Genomic DNA, 18,472 nt, shown 5'->3' on the forward strand with positions numbered 1-18,472 from the left:
AGCCGGGAGACGGCCACGCTTAGCGCCGTCCTCTCCCTGCTCTATCTCTCGATTGGTACCCCGTCTGAACACTCAGACTTCGGCCAATCAAAAGTTTTGACATGTCTCTATGACATGTCAAAATTTTTGCGAAACAACAGTGACAGTTTGATAAAATGTGATTATATTCACTCTCTGATTGTTTTGTTTGTTTTCGGTTTGGTTAGTACGCTTTTAAGACTGTAAAATATCTTCTCCATAGCAGTGATTCTCAACTCTGACTTTCCAGTAGTTTGAAAACTACATCTCCCAGCATGCCCTAACAATCTGTGATTCTCCAGCTGTTTCAAAGCTACAACTCTCATCATGCCCTGACAGCAGCTGTTGCATAACTACATCTTCTAGCATGCTGATAAAAGAATATGCTGGGTACTGCAAACAAGTGAGGAACCTCTGGATCCCTGAATAGCAACTATGGCCAGATACATTCACATCCATGATGCTATACGTTTTGCTATGCTATTCAGCTTCAGTGCTATATATATGTTTGGACGCTAGAGGGCGCTCTTCCTCTCAGAAGCCTATGTTACGTTACTTCCGGTCGCATTCTAGAATTCGGTAACTTCCGTATCCATTCGGCAGTTCGTTAGTTGTCGGTAATTTCCGTATGGTCTCGGCTTCGGCCGGCCGCTTTCGGTTTTCTTCGTAAAGCTTCGGCTATCTCCGGCGGCCTCCCCGGTAACGGTCGCTGTGAGTTTAAATGAGCCGGAGCCGCCCGTCTGACGTCTTGAGAGCAGCCGATAGGGAGAGAGGCCCCGACAGCGGGAGAGCGAGCGGACGCGGGAGGCCGGAGGATGACGGTGCTGCAGGAACCCGTCCAGGTAATGGGCGGCCCGGCTGATCCGGACACTACAGGGCCAGGCTTGAGGCCTAGTGACGAGCCGGGGGAGGAAGCTGCTGCCGGGGAGACTACAGGGGGCGAGCATGGCCGAGGATGACAGAACATTACCATATTACCGGCCGGGAGGGAGGGGGCTGAGCGCTGCTGCTGTGGTGACAGGAGCTGCGGTACCGTACTGACAGTGTGACCAGTGACCTACGGGGGATGGAGGATACAGCTGCACATGTTAATTGTAAAGGTTATCAGCACAGTCTGCAGCTCCAGAATACACAGATTTCCCTCATATATTGGCATAGTGGGCGGGTGGGGGAGAGGGATTCTGCACCATGTTATGGGAGGGGGAGGTGGTCGTCCTGTTGGTGGAGACCATGGGTGTCTAATACCAGGATGCGATCTGCTGCCAGAGGTTAGAAGTGGGGGGTCTGTGATACCAGAGGGGGTATGGGAAGGATGCCTTGGGTTAGGGGGGGCTTGTTACAGGGCAGAATATTGGGCACAAATCTTTAATTCCCCCTCATGGGCAGAGGGGAACATCTGCCCTTGGCGTCATGTCACACAGGAGCCGTGTTAGAGGGGGAGGGCTTGTGCAGCTGGCGCCTTGTCGAGGGGGAGGGCTTCTGCAGCTGGCGCCTTGTCGAGGGGGGGGGCTTCTGCAGCCGGCGCCTTGTCGAGGGGGTGGGCTTCTGCAGCCGGCACCTTGTCGCGGGGGTGGGCTTCTGCAGCCGGCGCCTTGTCGCGGGGGAGGTCTTCTGCAGCTGGCGCCTTGTCGCAGAGGGAAGGGCTCCTGCAGCTGGCGCCTTGTCGCAGAGGGAAGGGCTCCTGCAGCTGGCGCCTTGTTGAGAGGGAGGGCTCCTGCAGCTGGCGCCTTGTTGAGAGGGAGGGCTCCTGCAGCTGGCGCCTTGTTGAGAGGGAGGGCTCCTGCAGCTGGCGCCTTGTTGAGAGGGAGGGCTCCTGCAGCTGGCGCCTTGTTGAGAGGGAGGGCTCCTGCAGCTGGCGCCTTGTTGAGAGGGAGGGCTCCTGCAGCTGGCGCCTTGTTGAGAGGGAGGGCTCCTGCAGCTGGCGCCTTGTTGAGAGGGAGGGCTCCTGCAGCTGGCGCCTTGTTGAGAGGGAGGGCTCCTGCAGCTGGCGCCTTGTTGAGAGGGAGGGCTCCTGCAGCTGGCGTCTTGTTGAGAGGGAGGGCTCCTGCAGCTGGCGCCTTGTCACGGGAAAGGGCTTCTGCAGCTGGCGCCTTGTTGAGGGGGAGGGCTCATGCAGCTGGCGCCTTGTTGAGGGGGAGGGCTCATGCAGCTGGCGCCTTGTTGAGGGGGAGGGCTCATGCAGCTGGCGCTTTGTTGAGGGGGAGGGCTTCTGCAGCTGGCGCCTTGTTGAGGGGGAGGGCTTCTGCAGCTGGCGCCTTGTTGAGGAGGAGGGCTTCTGCAGCTGGCGCCTTGTTGAGGAGGAGGGCTTCTGCAGCTGGCGCCTTGTTGAGGAGGAGGGCTTCTGCAGCTGGCGCCTTGTTGAGGAGGAGGGCTTCTGCAGCTGGTGCCTAGTCATGGGGGAGGGCTCCTACAGCTGGTGCCCTGTTGCAGGGGATGGTTTCTGCAGCTGGCGCCTTGTTTCAGTGGGGGCTTTTGGGATAAAATTACCATCTGACCTTGTCCCATGGTAGATGCTTTCCTTGATAAATAGTCAGTTCCTCTTGGTAAAGCTATTTAACCCCTTTTTTCACTGGTGCTACACTCTATATAGTTCTAATGCTGCTGTTTTGATTCATTCATATCATTGGTGTGGTGCTACCGTACATAGGCACCATGTAGCATCTTTGAAATGAATACGTATAGCCTCTAACAGGGTGTTAGTGCTATCTAAACGCTCTGGTTCCTTCATTTTGGGAAATGCTGAGGGTACCAGCTTACAGACCCCATTGATGTTATTGTATGTGACCCATTTGGATTGGACATTGAAATAAAAATGCCATATGGTTGATTATGATTAGTGCACTGTTTTTTAAATAAACCTTTCACTTTGTCCCCTATGAAGTAAACCTTAAAGGATTTTTCCCCATGGACACTTCCTATTCACAGGATTAGGCTACTGTATGTTCACACAGCGTAAAAGTACGGCTGTTGCCATTGGCAAAAACTACCGTAATTTATACGCCTAGGCACCTACATATTTTTCTATGGGATCCCAGCCGGAGCATATACACATTGAATACACTCTGGCCGGGATCCCAAGCGGCGCCGCAAAGAACTGACATGTCAATTCAGTGAATTGCAGCCGCAGAAAAACCTGTCAGTTCAGACAATGAAGCGAGCGGCTCCGGCCGCTCGCTTGATTGTGTGCTGTGGGGAGTACTGATGCGGGCACGCGCCGATGTTCCCGCATCAGAACACTGCGTCCGGAAAGATCATCCTGTCTGTACTGCAGTACAGGACAGGATGATCTTTTCAGAGACCGGCCGTTCCTTGACCTGGCCGGTCTCACGCCTTGTGAACATAGCCTAAGGGTATAAAGGCCATATTATATAGCCTAATAATCCGGGGGGACGCAAGTGCCAACCTGTCAGGTTAGCGCTCGCTTCCTCCTTGTTCCCTGCTCGCTACCTGTGCTATTACCCACAGATAGTGGGGGCAGCAGGAGGGGCCCATTGACCTGCACACATTGTAATTAGAGATGAGCGAACCGGGTTCGGGTTCGAGTCCATCCGAACCCTAACGTTCGGCATTTGATTAGCGGTGGCTGCTGAACTTAGATAAAGCTCTAAGGTTGTCTCGAAAACATGGATACAGCCAATGACTATATCCATGTTTTCCACATAGCCTTAGGGCTTTATCCAAGTTCAGCAGCCACCGCTAATCAAATGCCAAATGTTCGGGTTCGAATGGACTCAAGCATGCTCCAGGTACGCTCATCTCTAATTGTAATCTTTCAACATGGTAAACATTGTGCATGTCGGCTGATCATTGCAATCCAACATGTGCTATTACACTGACCGAATATTGGCCTGAACTCTCACTATTGGCTGATAATAGTTTAATGTAATAAGGTCTTGATTGTGTCGGTCCAGTTTGTTGTCTGAGTGTGCCGAAGATAGTGGAACCTTGTAATCAACTTTCTGCGCTTTATATATAACAAACGGAGTGTCTGTCTAGTGCACGTTTCCACAATATTCATCGAGGAACTTCAGGAGTTCTGATCTCAAGATTGCAAGAGGTCTCAGCTGTTAAAGGGGTTATCCAGCGCTACAAAAACATGGCCACTTTCCCCCTACTGTTGTCTACAGTTTGGGTGGGGTTTTGAAACTCTGTTCTATTGAAGTAAATGGAGCTTAATTGCAAACTGCACCTGAACTGGAGACAACAGTAGGGGGAAAAGTGGCCATGTTTTTGTAGCGCTGGATAATCCCTTTAAGCTCCAACCCTTGCCGCCTCCTCCTGGTACTGCCGCTCTTTCCCTCCCATTCTTGCCATCTCCTTGTCTAGGTTACTGACCATCATCTGCTCTAAAAGCAGTGGTCTGTCTGGTGTATGTGTGTGCGTATGTATGTATGTATGTATGTATGTATGTATGTGTGTGTGTGTGTGTGTATATATATATATATATATATATATATATATATATATATATATGTATACACTATAGCTATATATTTATACACTATAGCTATATATGTATACCAGACAGACCACTGCTTTTAGAGCAGAGTGATGGTCGGCAACCTAGACAACGAGTTGTTAAGTGTGGGAGGGAAATAGCAGCTGACCGCTTGCTTCCCCCTCGTCCCCACTTGCTGCCTGTGCTATTACACTCACAGATAGAGTGGGAGCAGTGGGTGTCCCATTTAACTCAGAGCAATGCGCAGCAAATCGCGCTGTACACATCCAACATAGTGAAAGATTCTTTGTAACCACTATTCCCCACCCCTGTCCCATAGGGTGTATGACAGTAGGTTTTCAAAATTGGACAACCCCTTTAAGGGCACGTCAGAAATTTATTAATGTGACAACTTGGACTGCTGTGCTTGTTGGTTTCCTTATGATTCCTGCGGCTCTCCAGCTGCTGCAGAACTGCAATTCCCAGCATGGCCTTACAGCTGCATGATATAAATTGTAAGCTTAGAGCAACTTGAGAGCCACAGGTTGGGAAAATTTGGCCCGACACATGTGCCTCTAGCTGTTGAAAAACTACAACTCTTATCATGCCCCCCCTTTCCCAAAGCAGGTGTGTATAGTATATAGAATCCTTCCTGTATGGCGACATACCTACCGGTACCTACACACCTCTTTGGCTGCAGCTGCTTTCCATACAGCAATGACCGGATACGGGTTATATCTGTGACTCCTCACAATTCACATTCCTGACATAGTCCCCGTCATATAATGTTTTCCTTTATATTTAATTTTAGTTGCATGTAATAGGCTTCACATAGCTCTTCTGTAATGCTGAGAACATCATGGCCCGGTTAGCCCAGAAATAGCCCATTCCATCCATCCTTTATGGAGGATGACATAAATCTCTTTGCCATTCACAAGAGCTTAAGGGGGCATTTACCAACTTCTGTCTGCACGGGCGATATTCTGCAGACCAGACCTCGGAGATCCTAGCATCATGATGCAATATAATGCCGGGAACTTCGAAACAGAGCTGTTTAAAATGTTCGCTACTGTACTGACACAGACTGTGTCGGTACAGTAGCACAGACTTAATTATGCAGACATGTGGATGCCCCCTCAATTTCTTATGATGGAAATCATAGTCACAGAGGGGTGGGACACACCAGTTTAGCTGACAGCTATTCATCCTGTCTTCCCCCTAACACATGCACACTCAGCTTGGCCAGACGTGCACAGAAGGCTTCTGCCAGACTCCTTATAAGAGGATGGGGTATTGAAATTGATCCTTCACTGGGAAGTTTGGAGACCCATGAACACATTAGTCAGCCAGTCCTGCTGAAATTGGAGGGTTCAGATAACTTTTCTGTAATTTGTACACTTTAAAAAGCTTTTATATTTCATAGAGATGTATCGAGTGTGTTTTAGACCCAAACATGTGACTAGAACAAGCCATGAGTGCATGTTCTTTCCCAGCTCTCTGCCATATGACCAAGATGCTCTCCCATTCTAAGTCTATCGGATGGTTTAGGGAGAGAGAATGCCAGCCATATGCTTCCTTCCCTCATCAGAACTTTTTATATGTCCCTCCGAGATGTTACATTTATTTACCGTGGTACCTTGTTTCTCAAACTTAATAGGTTCACGAAGGCAGTCTGAGAACCGAGCAATGTCTTCACATAAGAAATAATGTAACTGTGTCTAGTTATTTCCAGAACCCACCAATACCTTACTACAGTATCATTTATTACATTGAAAAGTGCCCAGTTTAATCCCTGCAGTACATTACAGAACAGTAATACATTATATACAAGGAATATTCAACAAAACCAGTAATTATAGTACAATAGTCACTAACTTCTCACTCATCCTTTACTGTATGGAGTCCAGCCCCCCCCCCCCCCTGCCCCCAACCACAGCACTTTAACAGATGGGATATGGTGGTGCACTGGCTGTACTACTACTGTACTGTATATGCACTCCAGCAGTCTTGTACTGTACAGGATGGGAGATGGTGGGGCACTGCCTGTACTACTACTGTACTGTATATGCACTCCAGCAATCTTGTACTGTACAGGATGGCAGGTGGTGGTGCACTGGCTGTACTACTACTGTACTGTATATGCACTCCAGCAATCTTGTACTGTACAGGATGGGAGATGGTGGTGCACTGACTGTACTATTACTGTACTGTATATGCACTCCAGCAGTCTTGTACTGTACAGGATGGGAGATGGTGGGGCACTGCCTGTACTACTACTGTACTGTATATGCACTCCAGCAGTCTTATACAGTGCTGTACTGGTATGTGAAGCCTCACCAGTCCTTAACTCACAAGGTACAACCCACCGTCCACGCTCACAAAAACGTTTAGATACCGAGCAAAGTTTGAATTCTGAATGTTACTTCCAGGTAAATTTTCGTTCGAATACCGCGGTATTACAGTACTTCAAGACTGGGTGTCCGAAAAGAGTTTGAGAACCAAAGCAAACTTTCCTTGAAAATACTGTTTGAGTTCAGAGCAGTTTGAGAAGCGAGGTAGCCCTGTATATTTATAGTGATGGAGGCACTTCAAGTGACAATGAGAACACTGTGGGTGTTGGGCAGTACTTCCCCTTGAAATCGGGCTGATGTTCAGCTGAAATCTTATCTTCGGAGTTGCAGCGTTTAGGCTCGGCCAAAGCTCCATACACCGTCACTGGGGCTTCTAAACATGAGCTGGGTTCAGCAATCATCCCATACACAGTGAACAGCTTGGTGCCTGCTGCTAGACAATTCCCTCAGGGACAATTGATCTCTGTTCCTGTGTTTTCATGGGGTCCCAGCAGTCAGACCCCCATTGATCAGTTGCTTATGACCTTCTCTGTGGACAGGGGGTAACTCCCATTCCTATCATCTTTCTGACACATTGCCCATGGATTGGGATTTGTTACCAACTCCCAGAAGGATGTAACTGTCCAAATACAGATGTATCATTGGGGAGTGGAGTGTGTATACACTGCATGCTATCCTGATGTAGTGTGAACCCAGCCTAAGGCTTCTATTGGATAAAGCGTGAGGATTTCCTAATATACTATTAACAGAAAGAGGTGATACATGTCACATTATGGAATACATAGTCTACAAAAAAAAAAAAAAACAGACCTGCAATATTTAGCTTGGGCTTTGTTCACATTACACAGTCCCCTGTTATGGCAGCTGACAATTTACAAGCAGTAGTTCAGTGTATACAATTTTTATTGCTCTCCAGATGTCTAATGTACTGTTCTCTTTCCTGATGATCCAGGCTGCTATATGGCAAGCGCTGAATCACTACGCTTACCGAGATGCCGTGTTCTTGGCAGAAAGACTATATGCTGAAGGTATGTAATGATGTCTTCATACACTGTAGCATAAGTCAGTGTATTCACTCCTGACCCAACAGGCTGAATATTTGCAAAGGTAGTTTATATCCTAAGCAACAATATCACATAGTTGTAGCATCTCTATGTATAGCAAACACTACATAGCACTGCTCATGTGAAATCCACAGAAGGCGGGGCTAGTGTCTGCCTATCTCTTATCACAGGCAAATGGTATATGGAGAAGGTAAACATTAAAGGGGTAGTTCACCAAAAAAAGAGAAATACTTTCGAAACGACTGGTCCCAGTAAGTGCCAGAGATTTGTGATTTACTTCTATTAAAAAAAAATCTTGTGTCTTCCAGTACTCATCATCTTCTGCTGTATGTCCTGCAACAAGTGGTAGATTCTTTATGGTCTGACACAGTTCTCTATGCTGCCACCTCTGTCAGGAACTGTCCAGAGCAGCAGCAAATCCCTATAGAAAACCTCTCCTGCTCTCCAGGCTGGAAAGAATGCCACTTCAAACATGTTCATATAGCCTAAAATGTGTTGGTCACTTTGGATGACCCCTGTCTTTCGGCTGTCTTTCCCTACTGGTACTTGACATGATCTGTACAGAAGCTCCTCTATATTCTACAGCAGAATTATGTGGTTGTGTTGCTGTAATAGAATTTGTTGCACATGTTCAGTAGGTTTGTTGTACTCTGGTCAGCAGGATAATGTGTCTGAATGTATTCTCTTCCCTATAGTGCATTCAGAAGAGGCGCTATTTCTCCTAGCCACATGTTATTACCGCTCAGGAAAAGCGTATAAGGCTTACCGTCTCCTGAAAACCCACAGCTGTGCCACCCCACAATGTAAATATCTTCTCGCAAAATGCTGCGTGGACCTTAGCAAGTGAGTCATTATTTGTTTTTTGTTTTGTTTTTACCTTTCTTTCTAGTAACCTTAAAGTGTACCTGTCAGCATGTCCAATGACTCGATTGGCAGTGAATTTCTCTCCACGCAGAGACTAATGCACATGATCCCCATTCTGATCCAACTAGGGTCACACTCATTATGGTCTCGGTGTGTTCCTATCCAGCCGCAGAGACAGAAGTTAACTGCCGATTTGGTCAGTGGATGTGCTTAACAGTCTAAACCTCTACATTTAGGGTACGTTCACACTTACCGGATCCGCAGCGCATTTTCTGCTGCGGATTCGCAGCAGATTTCATTTAAATAACTGAACACAGCATCAAATCTGCACCATCAAATCTGCTGCGGATCTGCTGCAGACCTGCTGCGGATCCTGTAGGTGTGAACACACCCTTAAGGGGATTCAAGACCCTAACAATATTGGCAACAATCTGTAAACAATAATAACAACTAGGAATGAGCGAATTTACAGTAAAAACAAAGCAAAGTGCTTTTTTTCTATCTGTATTCTGCCCATCAGTCTGTGGGGCTTTGAAGTGTGCTCCGCTCCTCCCCAGATGCTGGGAAAAGTTAGATCTAGTCCTGGGAAACTGGGAGAAGTTTTCCAGGATGGGATCCATCTTTTCCCAGCACCTGGGGAGGGGGGGAGCGGAGCAGACTTTAAAGCCTGCAGACTGATGAGCAGAATGCGCTTTGCTTCGTTCCTACTGTAAATTCGCTCATCGCTAATAACTATATATTTGATTGTGTTAGGAGAAGGCCTTTTTGCCCCTGGCGCCAGACATGGTTGGTACCTAGATCCTAGTGTCACTGTCACTTAATGACAAAACTTTTGACATGTCATAGAATAATGTCAAAAGTATTTATTGGTTTGGGTCTTCTCTCCCTGTCTTTTTCCTGCAGTAGATGGATTTTGTAGAAGACTATACAGTTCAGGCAGTGAAGAGGGAAACAGGGAGCACTTTTATGAACACTTCCATCTTTTGGGTTTGGAGATCACTGGGGGGGGGGTCTCAGCATTCACACCAATCTAAAGTTTTGTCATGCCTTTATGATTCTCTTGTGTATTTTTTGGACAGTGATATGACAATCTAATGCAGTTAGGGGGGTTGAGGAAAAAGTGCTACTGTTGCGTTTTTTCCTTCTGAGTTTTTTTTCCTGTACTTGAATGGGGTCATTATGTAGGGCGAAAACAGTTAAAGGGTCATAGGACAACACCAGGGTCGCTACCCCTTTATTTCAATGATCACATAAGTATGCGATAAATCCCTGTGACATATACTACACCCTGATTTACTATTCCCATTACCTTACATTCCTAATTTACCCACCACTTCTTGGACCATTTCTGAGTTCTGATTTGTTCCTTACAGACTGGCTGAGGGTGAGCAGATCCTGTCCGGTGGGGTACTCAATAAACAGAAGAGCCAGGAGGAAATAGTTACAGAGTTTGGAGACTCTGCCTGCTTTACACTGTCGCTGCTCGGCCATGTATATTGGTAAGCTGTTCCTTCTGTCATGTCTAAAACTTATTGTAGATTAACAATAACTGAGGTTGCACATGTTATATTTTGACTCATACAGCCCTAAAAAATGTTTTATAAGGATTTAGGGGTGAGGCGTTTAGCTTTGGAGACATTTTTTTTTACTGTTAGTTTAGCAGTAATACAGCATTGTATAAACAATGGATATTAGTTTCCTATTCATCAAAAGACACATCTAAACTGGGGTTATAACTGTTAAAATATACTCAGATTCTGACTGCCTCTTTTAAATTTGTTAATTCTGTCTGTATTTGCAGATTTGTGTTGGCTGTGATCTGAAACAGGCAAGCAAATTATGCACCCTCATCCTCCTCTTTGAGAAACTAATAAATGACAGGGGTGCGGGAACATAATAAACAAAGTATACTTACCTATCCTCATGCTCCTTAGCAGTGCTCCTGAGTCTCACTGACAGTCACTGGCCTTCTGCAGCTTCTCCAGCCGCAACGTCACATACCTTGCTGATGGACACCGCCTCAGTCACTGGTTGTATGGGTAGTCCATCAGTGGGGCCATGACGTTGCAGGAAAATATCAAAAATCACAGCCAGTGGCTGTCCGAGAGACCCGGAGATGCATCTACCAGGATGGGTACATATACTTTATTATGTTCCCATACCTGCCTGCCTTCCTGTCATTTTTTTAGTTTCACGGGACTTATCCTTTAACTCAGAATGCCCGAATAGGGTGTTTGTAAAGAGGGTTTGTAAGGGTATGTTCGTACATGTCGTATAAATGCAATGAAGGACGGCTGGACAGCAATCTGCAATTAAACTCACATTGCATTTTCATTGCTGTATGTGTGAACGAACTAATATTATGTATGAAAATAAACGTATACAAATTTAGTTAGAAAAAAATCAGTTTGTTAGATTTCTTGCATTGATGTTAGTGGTAGCGCCCCCTACTGTACCATGTTCTGCTGCTTTATGGCTCCACCTTCTGCATTTTCCATTTGTGAACACTCCTCCCATAGCATTATATATTGGTGAAATCTATGGAGCAGAGTGACTACTTTTTGTGCAGGGCAGTGGAGGGAGACACAGGAGAAGTGATCTGTGGTGTTCGCTCCTGGAAAATACAGTCGCTTCCTGGTCACATGATCACACTGGTGCTGCTCACAAAAAGTAAAAGACTAGAGCAGCAAAGTGGCCAAAACTGATAAGTATGACCGTGGGGAGCAGCTGATTACAATGAATAGATGTAGAATAGTGGTGTGTGTTACTTTTTTTCATGGGGTGACCCCTTTATAGGTTATAAATTTCAGATATGAGGATTTGCAGCACCTAACTATCTCTCATCTCTTTGCAGTAAAACTGATCGGTTGGCCAAAGGATCCGAATGTTACCAAAAGAGCCTTAGTCTAAATCCTTTCCTGTGGTCCCCCTTTGAAGCATTATGTGAAATAGGTATGAGTCGCTGAAGAGGTCTCCTCTTTTTGTTTTATAATGTTTGTTCTAGGTAGAGAATCACATATCATACCTGCCGTAATAAACCTTTGCGTTTCTCTGTTTCTGTACATGTCGCTGCAGCATTGTAAAAAAAAACAAAAAACAACTTTTTTCCCCTTATACCTTTTACTTGTTTGATGTGTTTTCAAGGTGAAAAGCCAGACCCCGAGCAGACCTTCAAACTGACCTCCCTTCAAAATTTTAGTAGCTGTCTGCCGAACACTTGCACATTAATGGTAAACAACCACAACATTATATCCCACAGGCAAGCTGACACAGTATTAACGGAGACGCCTCAAGACACTATAGTAAGTGTATGTAGATATGTATATGGGTTTATTTACTTTTATTGACAGGCTAAAATGCTTACTTATATACACATATCTATCTCCCAACGAAAAGACAATGGGGAAAATTTATGAAGGCCTTTGCGGCTATTTTTAGGTGAATTGGATTTTTTGCTCATTTTTCATTTTTGGTCGAAGTTCTTTTCAAGAACCAGTATTCAACAGGTTTTAAATTTTTTTTTAGATGCAAATATTTTTAATTTTTTTTTTTTTTTTTTTTTTTTTTTTTTACACGTCTACCTGTTTTGAGTATTCACCCCAGAATTTGCATTATCAGGGATTTTTTTAGAAGTCATACAAACTGGTGCAGACCTACATCTGGTCAGTACCTGGTGAATTTGTTTGTGACTTTTTGTACCTATTTTGCAAATTTTTTTTTATGTTACAATAGTCTTTTTCAGCTGGGTAAAAAACAAGCGAATACTCTGTAGAAAAGTTGCACATTTTTAGACGTGCGCTTCTGGGTTCAGGGCTATGAATCACAGGCCCACCCAGTCAGCGAAAAGTGCCATACCCGCACAACCCCTTAAACAGCCTCAAGGGGGTATTCTGGCACTGTAGAAAACAATAATATAGTGCCAGGGCTCTGGAAAAATAAATAAAACTAGCCTGTCTCCAGTCCCTTTCTGGTCCTGCTGTACATACCACTAATAGACTGCATTCAGTCCATTGAAATCAACAGACATGGCACAGGTACAATGGAGTATATATTGGCATAGACAGAACATAGGCTACTTTCTCAGATTTGTAGCCTAAGGGCCCTATTCCACCGGACGATTATCGTTCAGATTATCGTTAAATCGTTCGAATCTAAACGATAATCGTTCGGTTGAAATGCAGTTAACGATTAGCGACCGAACGAGAAATCGTTGCTCGCTTTATAAGACGACCTATTTTTATCGTTGCTCGTTCGCGAAACGTTCGCAAATCATTCGCTTTGAATAAGACATCGTTCAGTCGTTCGCAATAGATACGAACGCAATAGCGAATAAATAGTGAAGAAAAACGATCGCAATTACGATCATAAGTAACTATTATCGTTCCATGGAAATGACTGAACGTTTTCAGGTCTTTCGCAATAGCGGTCGTTTGAGATCGTTAATCATTAACGATTATGCAAACGATAATCGTCCGGTGGAATAGGGCCCTAACACAATACATGTAGAACTCTCCAGAGGACCAGATTACTATGGCATGTGAAAAGATTTCATCCTAAAAACCTTGGTTCCCTTTAGAAAAAGACTAGATATATATCAAAAGAAATTTTAATTAGGTTTTGGGTGCCCAGGTCCGCACTGATATCTAGAATGAACCGGGTGAGGAGCATAATGGCCCTATTCCACGGGTCGTTTCAGAGGAGCAAACGAGCGCTATTAGCGCTCGTTTGCTCCTCGTTCCCCGCTCGCTGCCGCCGCTATTCAACGCGGCTGCAGCGAGTGGGTGAGTGCGGGAGGGGCGGCGGGGAGCTGCGGGGGGGCTGCTCGGAGGATCGCTGATCGTCCGGGCAGCCCATAGGATATAGCAGCGTCTGCTGCCGATGCTCCTATTCAACGGAGCGACGGCAGCAGATCGCTGCTATATCAGTCGCTTGTTTTTCAACATGTTGAAAAACAAGCGACTGCAACGATCAGCCGACATGAACGATGTCGGCTGATCGTTGCACTCTATTCCACGGAACGATTATCGTCCGTAGCGGTCGATATCGTCCGAAAACGAACGATAATCGTTCCGTGGAATAGGGCCTTAACTAAGGCTACGTTCACATCAGCGTTTGACCATCCGGAACCATTCCGTCTACCTTTTCCGTTTTGGAGTGAGCAAAACGGAAACTGTCAGATCCGTTAAAATCCCCATAGACTCCCATGATATATTAGTGTGCTCCGTTTGCATGCAATCCGTTCAAGATCCGTTTTTTTGAACGGAAGAAAAAATAGTGTTTGCAGTATTTTTCTTTCCGCTTAAAAAAACGGATCACGAACTGAAAGTGCACTTCCGTTTTTTTTTTTACATTGTAGTCAATGAGGACAGATCTAAAACGGAAGGTATTTCCGTTCACATCCGTTTTTTTCATCCGTTTTTGCACTGAGCATGCGCAGAAGCAGCAAGAAACCAAAGAAGAAAAATAAACGGATAGAAAAACGGATGCTGACTGATGCAAACTGATGTACAAAAGTCAGTTTTTTTAAAGCCAAAATACAAACGGACCATTAAAAAAAGATGAACATTTTGCAATCAGTTTGCATCAGTCTGCTGATCAGTTTATGCTCATCCGTTTAATTAATATAGACGCTAAGCGCTTCCCTCCCTGTGTCTCTCCTTTCTGCAGGAGATTAATCCTAGTAATTCTATGTAGCCTGTCTCCTACAGCGAGGCGAGAGATGGGGAGAAAAAGGTCACATGCATCTCTAGTGGTTGGTTGTTGTCTCAAAACCCAGAGCCCAATCAGTCCAGACTTTTGACATGTCTCTCAGTCCAACATTGCTCTCCCTGTTGCAATGTTTGGTATAGAGAGAGACACTACACACTGGGTGGTACAGATGCCGAGACTCTATTGTAGAGAATGTTTTATGCTGATAAAATTATTTAAAAGATTGTGTATCATGTGACCATTAGATTCCTACTAATTGTCCTTATGTCGCTCTCTTGCAGGAACTAAATAGATTAAATCTGGAATCCTCCAATGTAAAATACTCCCTGAACTCGGACTCCTCAATGTCCTACATAGACCCAGCTGTTATCTCCCCTGACTCCTTACCCTTGGGGACAGGATCCTCTATCTTAGTGAAACAGGCGCAGAACAAACCAAAGAGTGGGCGCAGCCTGTTAGGAGGGCCAGCAGCTCTGAGCCCGCTCACACCCAGGTAAGCTTTGCTTTAATACTATATAAATACTATATAAAACTTGACACTTCGTGTTTTTGCTGACTTTACAATTCTACACTTTTTTGCCAGTTTTGGAATTTTGCCACTAGAAACCCCTAGCCCAGGTGATGGATCTTACTTACAAACCTATAATTCCTCCTGCGTCCTTGATGTGCCATCTTCTGGAACCCCTGCTAAGAAGGTCTGTAGCGCTTGTTATCAATACTGCTTTACCATGTCCTACTTGCTGTGTTGGTTAAATGCTATCTTGCTACTGCTTCTCCATAGTCTGTAACCAGAATAAGCCAAGCAGGAACAAAGTCCGTGTTCTCACAGAGCGGCAACAGCCGGGACATGACCCCTGTGCTTCTTGTACAGACTCAGGGTTCTGGACCCCAGACAAGGTAGGAATATTAGAGTACCTCCACTCATTTTTCTTAGTATATGTGCTGCCATTACCTTATAACCCTCTTTTTTTTTTCTCTGTGGTGGTTTAGTCGTTTGGATATTCTTTTAAACCCAATGACAAGATAAGAGTTGTGCTTTTTATTTCCTCAGACTCCCCGTAGACATTGTAGTTAAGCTTAAAGGGGTACTTCAGTGAAAAAAAATTCTTCCAAATCAACTGATGTCATAAAGTACCAAGGATTTGTAATTTACTTTAAATAAAACTCTTCAGTCTTCCAGTACTTATCATCTGCTATATGTCATGCAGGAATTGGTGTATTCTTTAGTCTTTCACAGTGCTCTCTGCTGCCACCTCTGTCCATGATAGGAACTATCTAGAGCAGTAGCAAATCCCCATAGAAAACCTCCCCTGCTCTCCAGACTGGAAAGAATACACCACTTCCTGCAGGACATACAGCAGATGATAAGTACTGGAAGATTTGAGATTTTTTTTTTTTTTTTAATTTAACTAAATTACAAATCTTTGGCACCAGTTGATTTTGAAAGAAAAATAAAAATGTTGGAGTACCTATTTAAGTCAGTCCTCACTCTGCCTTAATGGAGCTCAACTAAAAGCAACCAAGCAGCAACATCTGAGAAATAACTAACTAATTTAGCAGATAAAGCTCCTTTTAAACAGGCAGACAACTACTTAATACACTCACTGACTGACCAAATACAAGTCAAGTCAATTCTTTCTTGAGTGTATGGTGGTAATATTGCATTGATTAGAACCCAGATAATCATAGATTCTATTTGACATAACAGCAGCCCTGAAACTTAATGCATATGATGATCATCATGTAATTTTTTTTTTAAATTACTTCTTTAGCACTACACCTCAGGTACTGAGCCCAACTATAGCCGCTCCTCCTAACGCATTACCACGTAGAAGTTCCCGCCTTTTCACCAGCGACAGCTCCACCACCAAGGTAAGACTTTTAGCTGAGCTTCGTTAATAGATGTTGCAGATATGCATGCAAAAAGAAGCATAAGTCTGAAAGCCATAACGACAGATTATCTGCCAAAGATGTGAAGCCAAACTCAGGAACAGACTATAATCAGGGAACAGGTCATAAAGGAAAGACTGGATTTCTCCTCTTTTCAAATCCACTCCTGGGTTTGGCTTAAAATCTTTGGCAGATAATCTTTCGTCAGATCTATTCATGGAATAGGGCCTTAGAAAGATCACAGCAGTGTGATGTCCCCTGAATTGGTGTTGCTACTCTGTAGGCACCAGAGTAATTTAAAGTGAAAGTGACTGAACTGACATGTGATCCCGCATATGCTGAAAAAATATCTTTATTGTGCGCTAACAGTGTCAAAAGGAAAGAGAAAATCTGGGGTGAACTATATTACTGGTGCCACAAAGGGATATGTGTATTTAAAGGGAAACTGACAGCATGGAGATGCATATGTTCCGTGCTGCCAGTTACCTACAAAGTGGGCATCCAGTAGTTCCCTTTTACCTCTGTAATCTGACATCCCTTTGTGACCTATGTGATCTAGCATATCTTTATTTCACATTGACAATTTCACCTGCCTTGCTCTCCAGCCAATGCTCTGTCTCCAGACCGCGCCCGCCTCCTACAGCTGTCAAATAAGTTAGTGTGAAATAAAGATAGTATTTTTTTTCTAAAGACCTTGCTTTTCTTACCTTGCTTTGTAGGTAACTGGCAGCATGAAACACATGCTTCTCCATGCTGTCAGTTTCCCTTTAACTACACATATCCCTGTGTGACACCAGTAGTATAGGTCACCCCAGATTTCTTCTCCCACAAACAAAAATGAAAATGTAAAGTGGCTGTGGAACTGTCCTTGAGTGTAATCCCACTTAAAGGGGTTGTCCAGGCTTAGAAATAAATTGTTGCTTTCTTCCAGAAACAGCACCCCTCTTGTCCTCCTTTTGGATTTGGTATTGCAGCTCAGTGCCATTGAAGTAAATGGAGCTGAACTGTAATACCACACACAACCTGAGGACAGGGGTAGCACTGTTTTTGCAAGAAAGTAGCAGTGATTTTTCGAATCCTGGATAACCCCTTTAGTGCGTTCACATGTACAGAATCTGCAGCAGATTTGATGCTGTTTAGTTATTTAGTCATATCTGCTACGGATCCTGTACGTGTGAACGCACTCTTAGGGAGCCTTCACACACACTGGATACGCAGCAGATTTGTTGGTGCAGATTTGATGCTGTGTTCAGTTATTTAGATCAAAGGGAATTTGTCAGACCTCTGACCCAACCTGAGTTGCTGACAGTGTTATGTAAGTGACAGGGCCCTAGTGAACATCTTTTGAAGTACCTTTTGTTTAGCTGAGCAATCTTTATTTTCTTCCTGTAATGAAGTCAGAGAGGAGTTCTGGCTCTACGTCTGTGCTGCTGTCTGGCGCACCTCATGCCACGACTGTCGTCCATCTTCTTTGTCCCCTAGGGCTCTGTCACATACCAGGTTTCTTTTAACAAGCCCTGTATGGCAGTTCCTGATTGGTCAGTTGTGGCCCCAGCAGTTCCTATACTGAGCTCAGTTCATACAGTAACACCTGCTGGCCTATAAATACCCTTTTCACGTATAGTATCTGACTTTTTATTTTACAGGAGAACAGTAAAAAACTGAAAATGAAATTTCCACCCAAGATCCCAAATCGTAAAACCAAAAGCAAAACAAATAAAGGTGGCGTCACCCAGGCCAACATGAATGAGAGTTTGGAAATTAGCAAGCTGGATTCCTCGATCATCTCTGAGGGCAAAATCTCCAGTGTAGGTCCCCAAATCCAAGCACTGACCATACAGAAGGCAGCAGCAGGTGAGCAGTGATCTCATACTGTGCTATACTGTAAAGAAGTCAGATTGTTCTGTTCCAGACCCAGAGCAGGACAGTGTGTCTGGAGTCTAGTTTTTCTTTTTTTTGAGGGAGGAATGTAAATGTGTGTGTCACAATAGACATGCTTGGGATGTTTGTGAGTAACATGAGGATTAAACATTTATACACAGAAAAAAGCGGGATACTGCACATCTTTCCAAATTATCAGTGCTATGGGGTGACGGTGGACACTTACAGGTCATTGTATTTGACCTGAGGATACTAAA

At 44.7% G+C, this 18,472-nt stretch overlaps 1 protein-coding gene across 2 annotated transcripts in view; it reads left to right on the top strand.

The window, feature by feature from the left end:
* The first annotated feature begins 642 nt into the window (after nt 1-642).
* CDC27 (cell division cycle 27) overlaps nt 643-18,472 on the top strand; it is a 29,481-nt gene continuing 11,651 nt past the window's right edge. The window contains exons 1-11 of one of the 2 annotated variants that reach the window (XM_069952098.1): nt 643-860; nt 7,760-7,835; nt 8,567-8,714; nt 10,109-10,234; nt 11,590-11,687; nt 11,880-12,037; nt 14,726-14,937; nt 15,028-15,139; nt 15,226-15,341; nt 16,217-16,316; nt 17,981-18,188. In XM_069952098.1, the coding sequence (XP_069808199.1) occupies nt 834-860; nt 7,760-7,835; nt 8,567-8,714; nt 10,109-10,234; nt 11,590-11,687; nt 11,880-12,037; nt 14,726-14,937; nt 15,028-15,139; nt 15,226-15,341; nt 16,217-16,316; nt 17,981-18,188 (1,381 nt within the window). In that variant the 5' untranslated portion in view covers nt 643-833. The remainder of the gene's footprint in view (nt 861-7,759; nt 7,836-8,566; nt 8,715-10,108; nt 10,235-11,589; nt 11,688-11,879; nt 12,038-14,725; nt 14,938-15,027; nt 15,140-15,225; nt 15,342-16,216; nt 16,317-17,980; nt 18,189-18,472) is intronic. The other variant, XM_069952096.1, reaches the window with a different exon arrangement.

The sequence above is a fragment of the Dendropsophus ebraccatus genome, chromosome 14 (assembly GCF_027789765.1).
Source record: "Dendropsophus ebraccatus isolate aDenEbr1 chromosome 14, aDenEbr1.pat, whole genome shotgun sequence".
Classification (NCBI taxonomy): domain Eukaryota; kingdom Metazoa; phylum Chordata; class Amphibia; order Anura; family Hylidae; genus Dendropsophus; species Dendropsophus ebraccatus.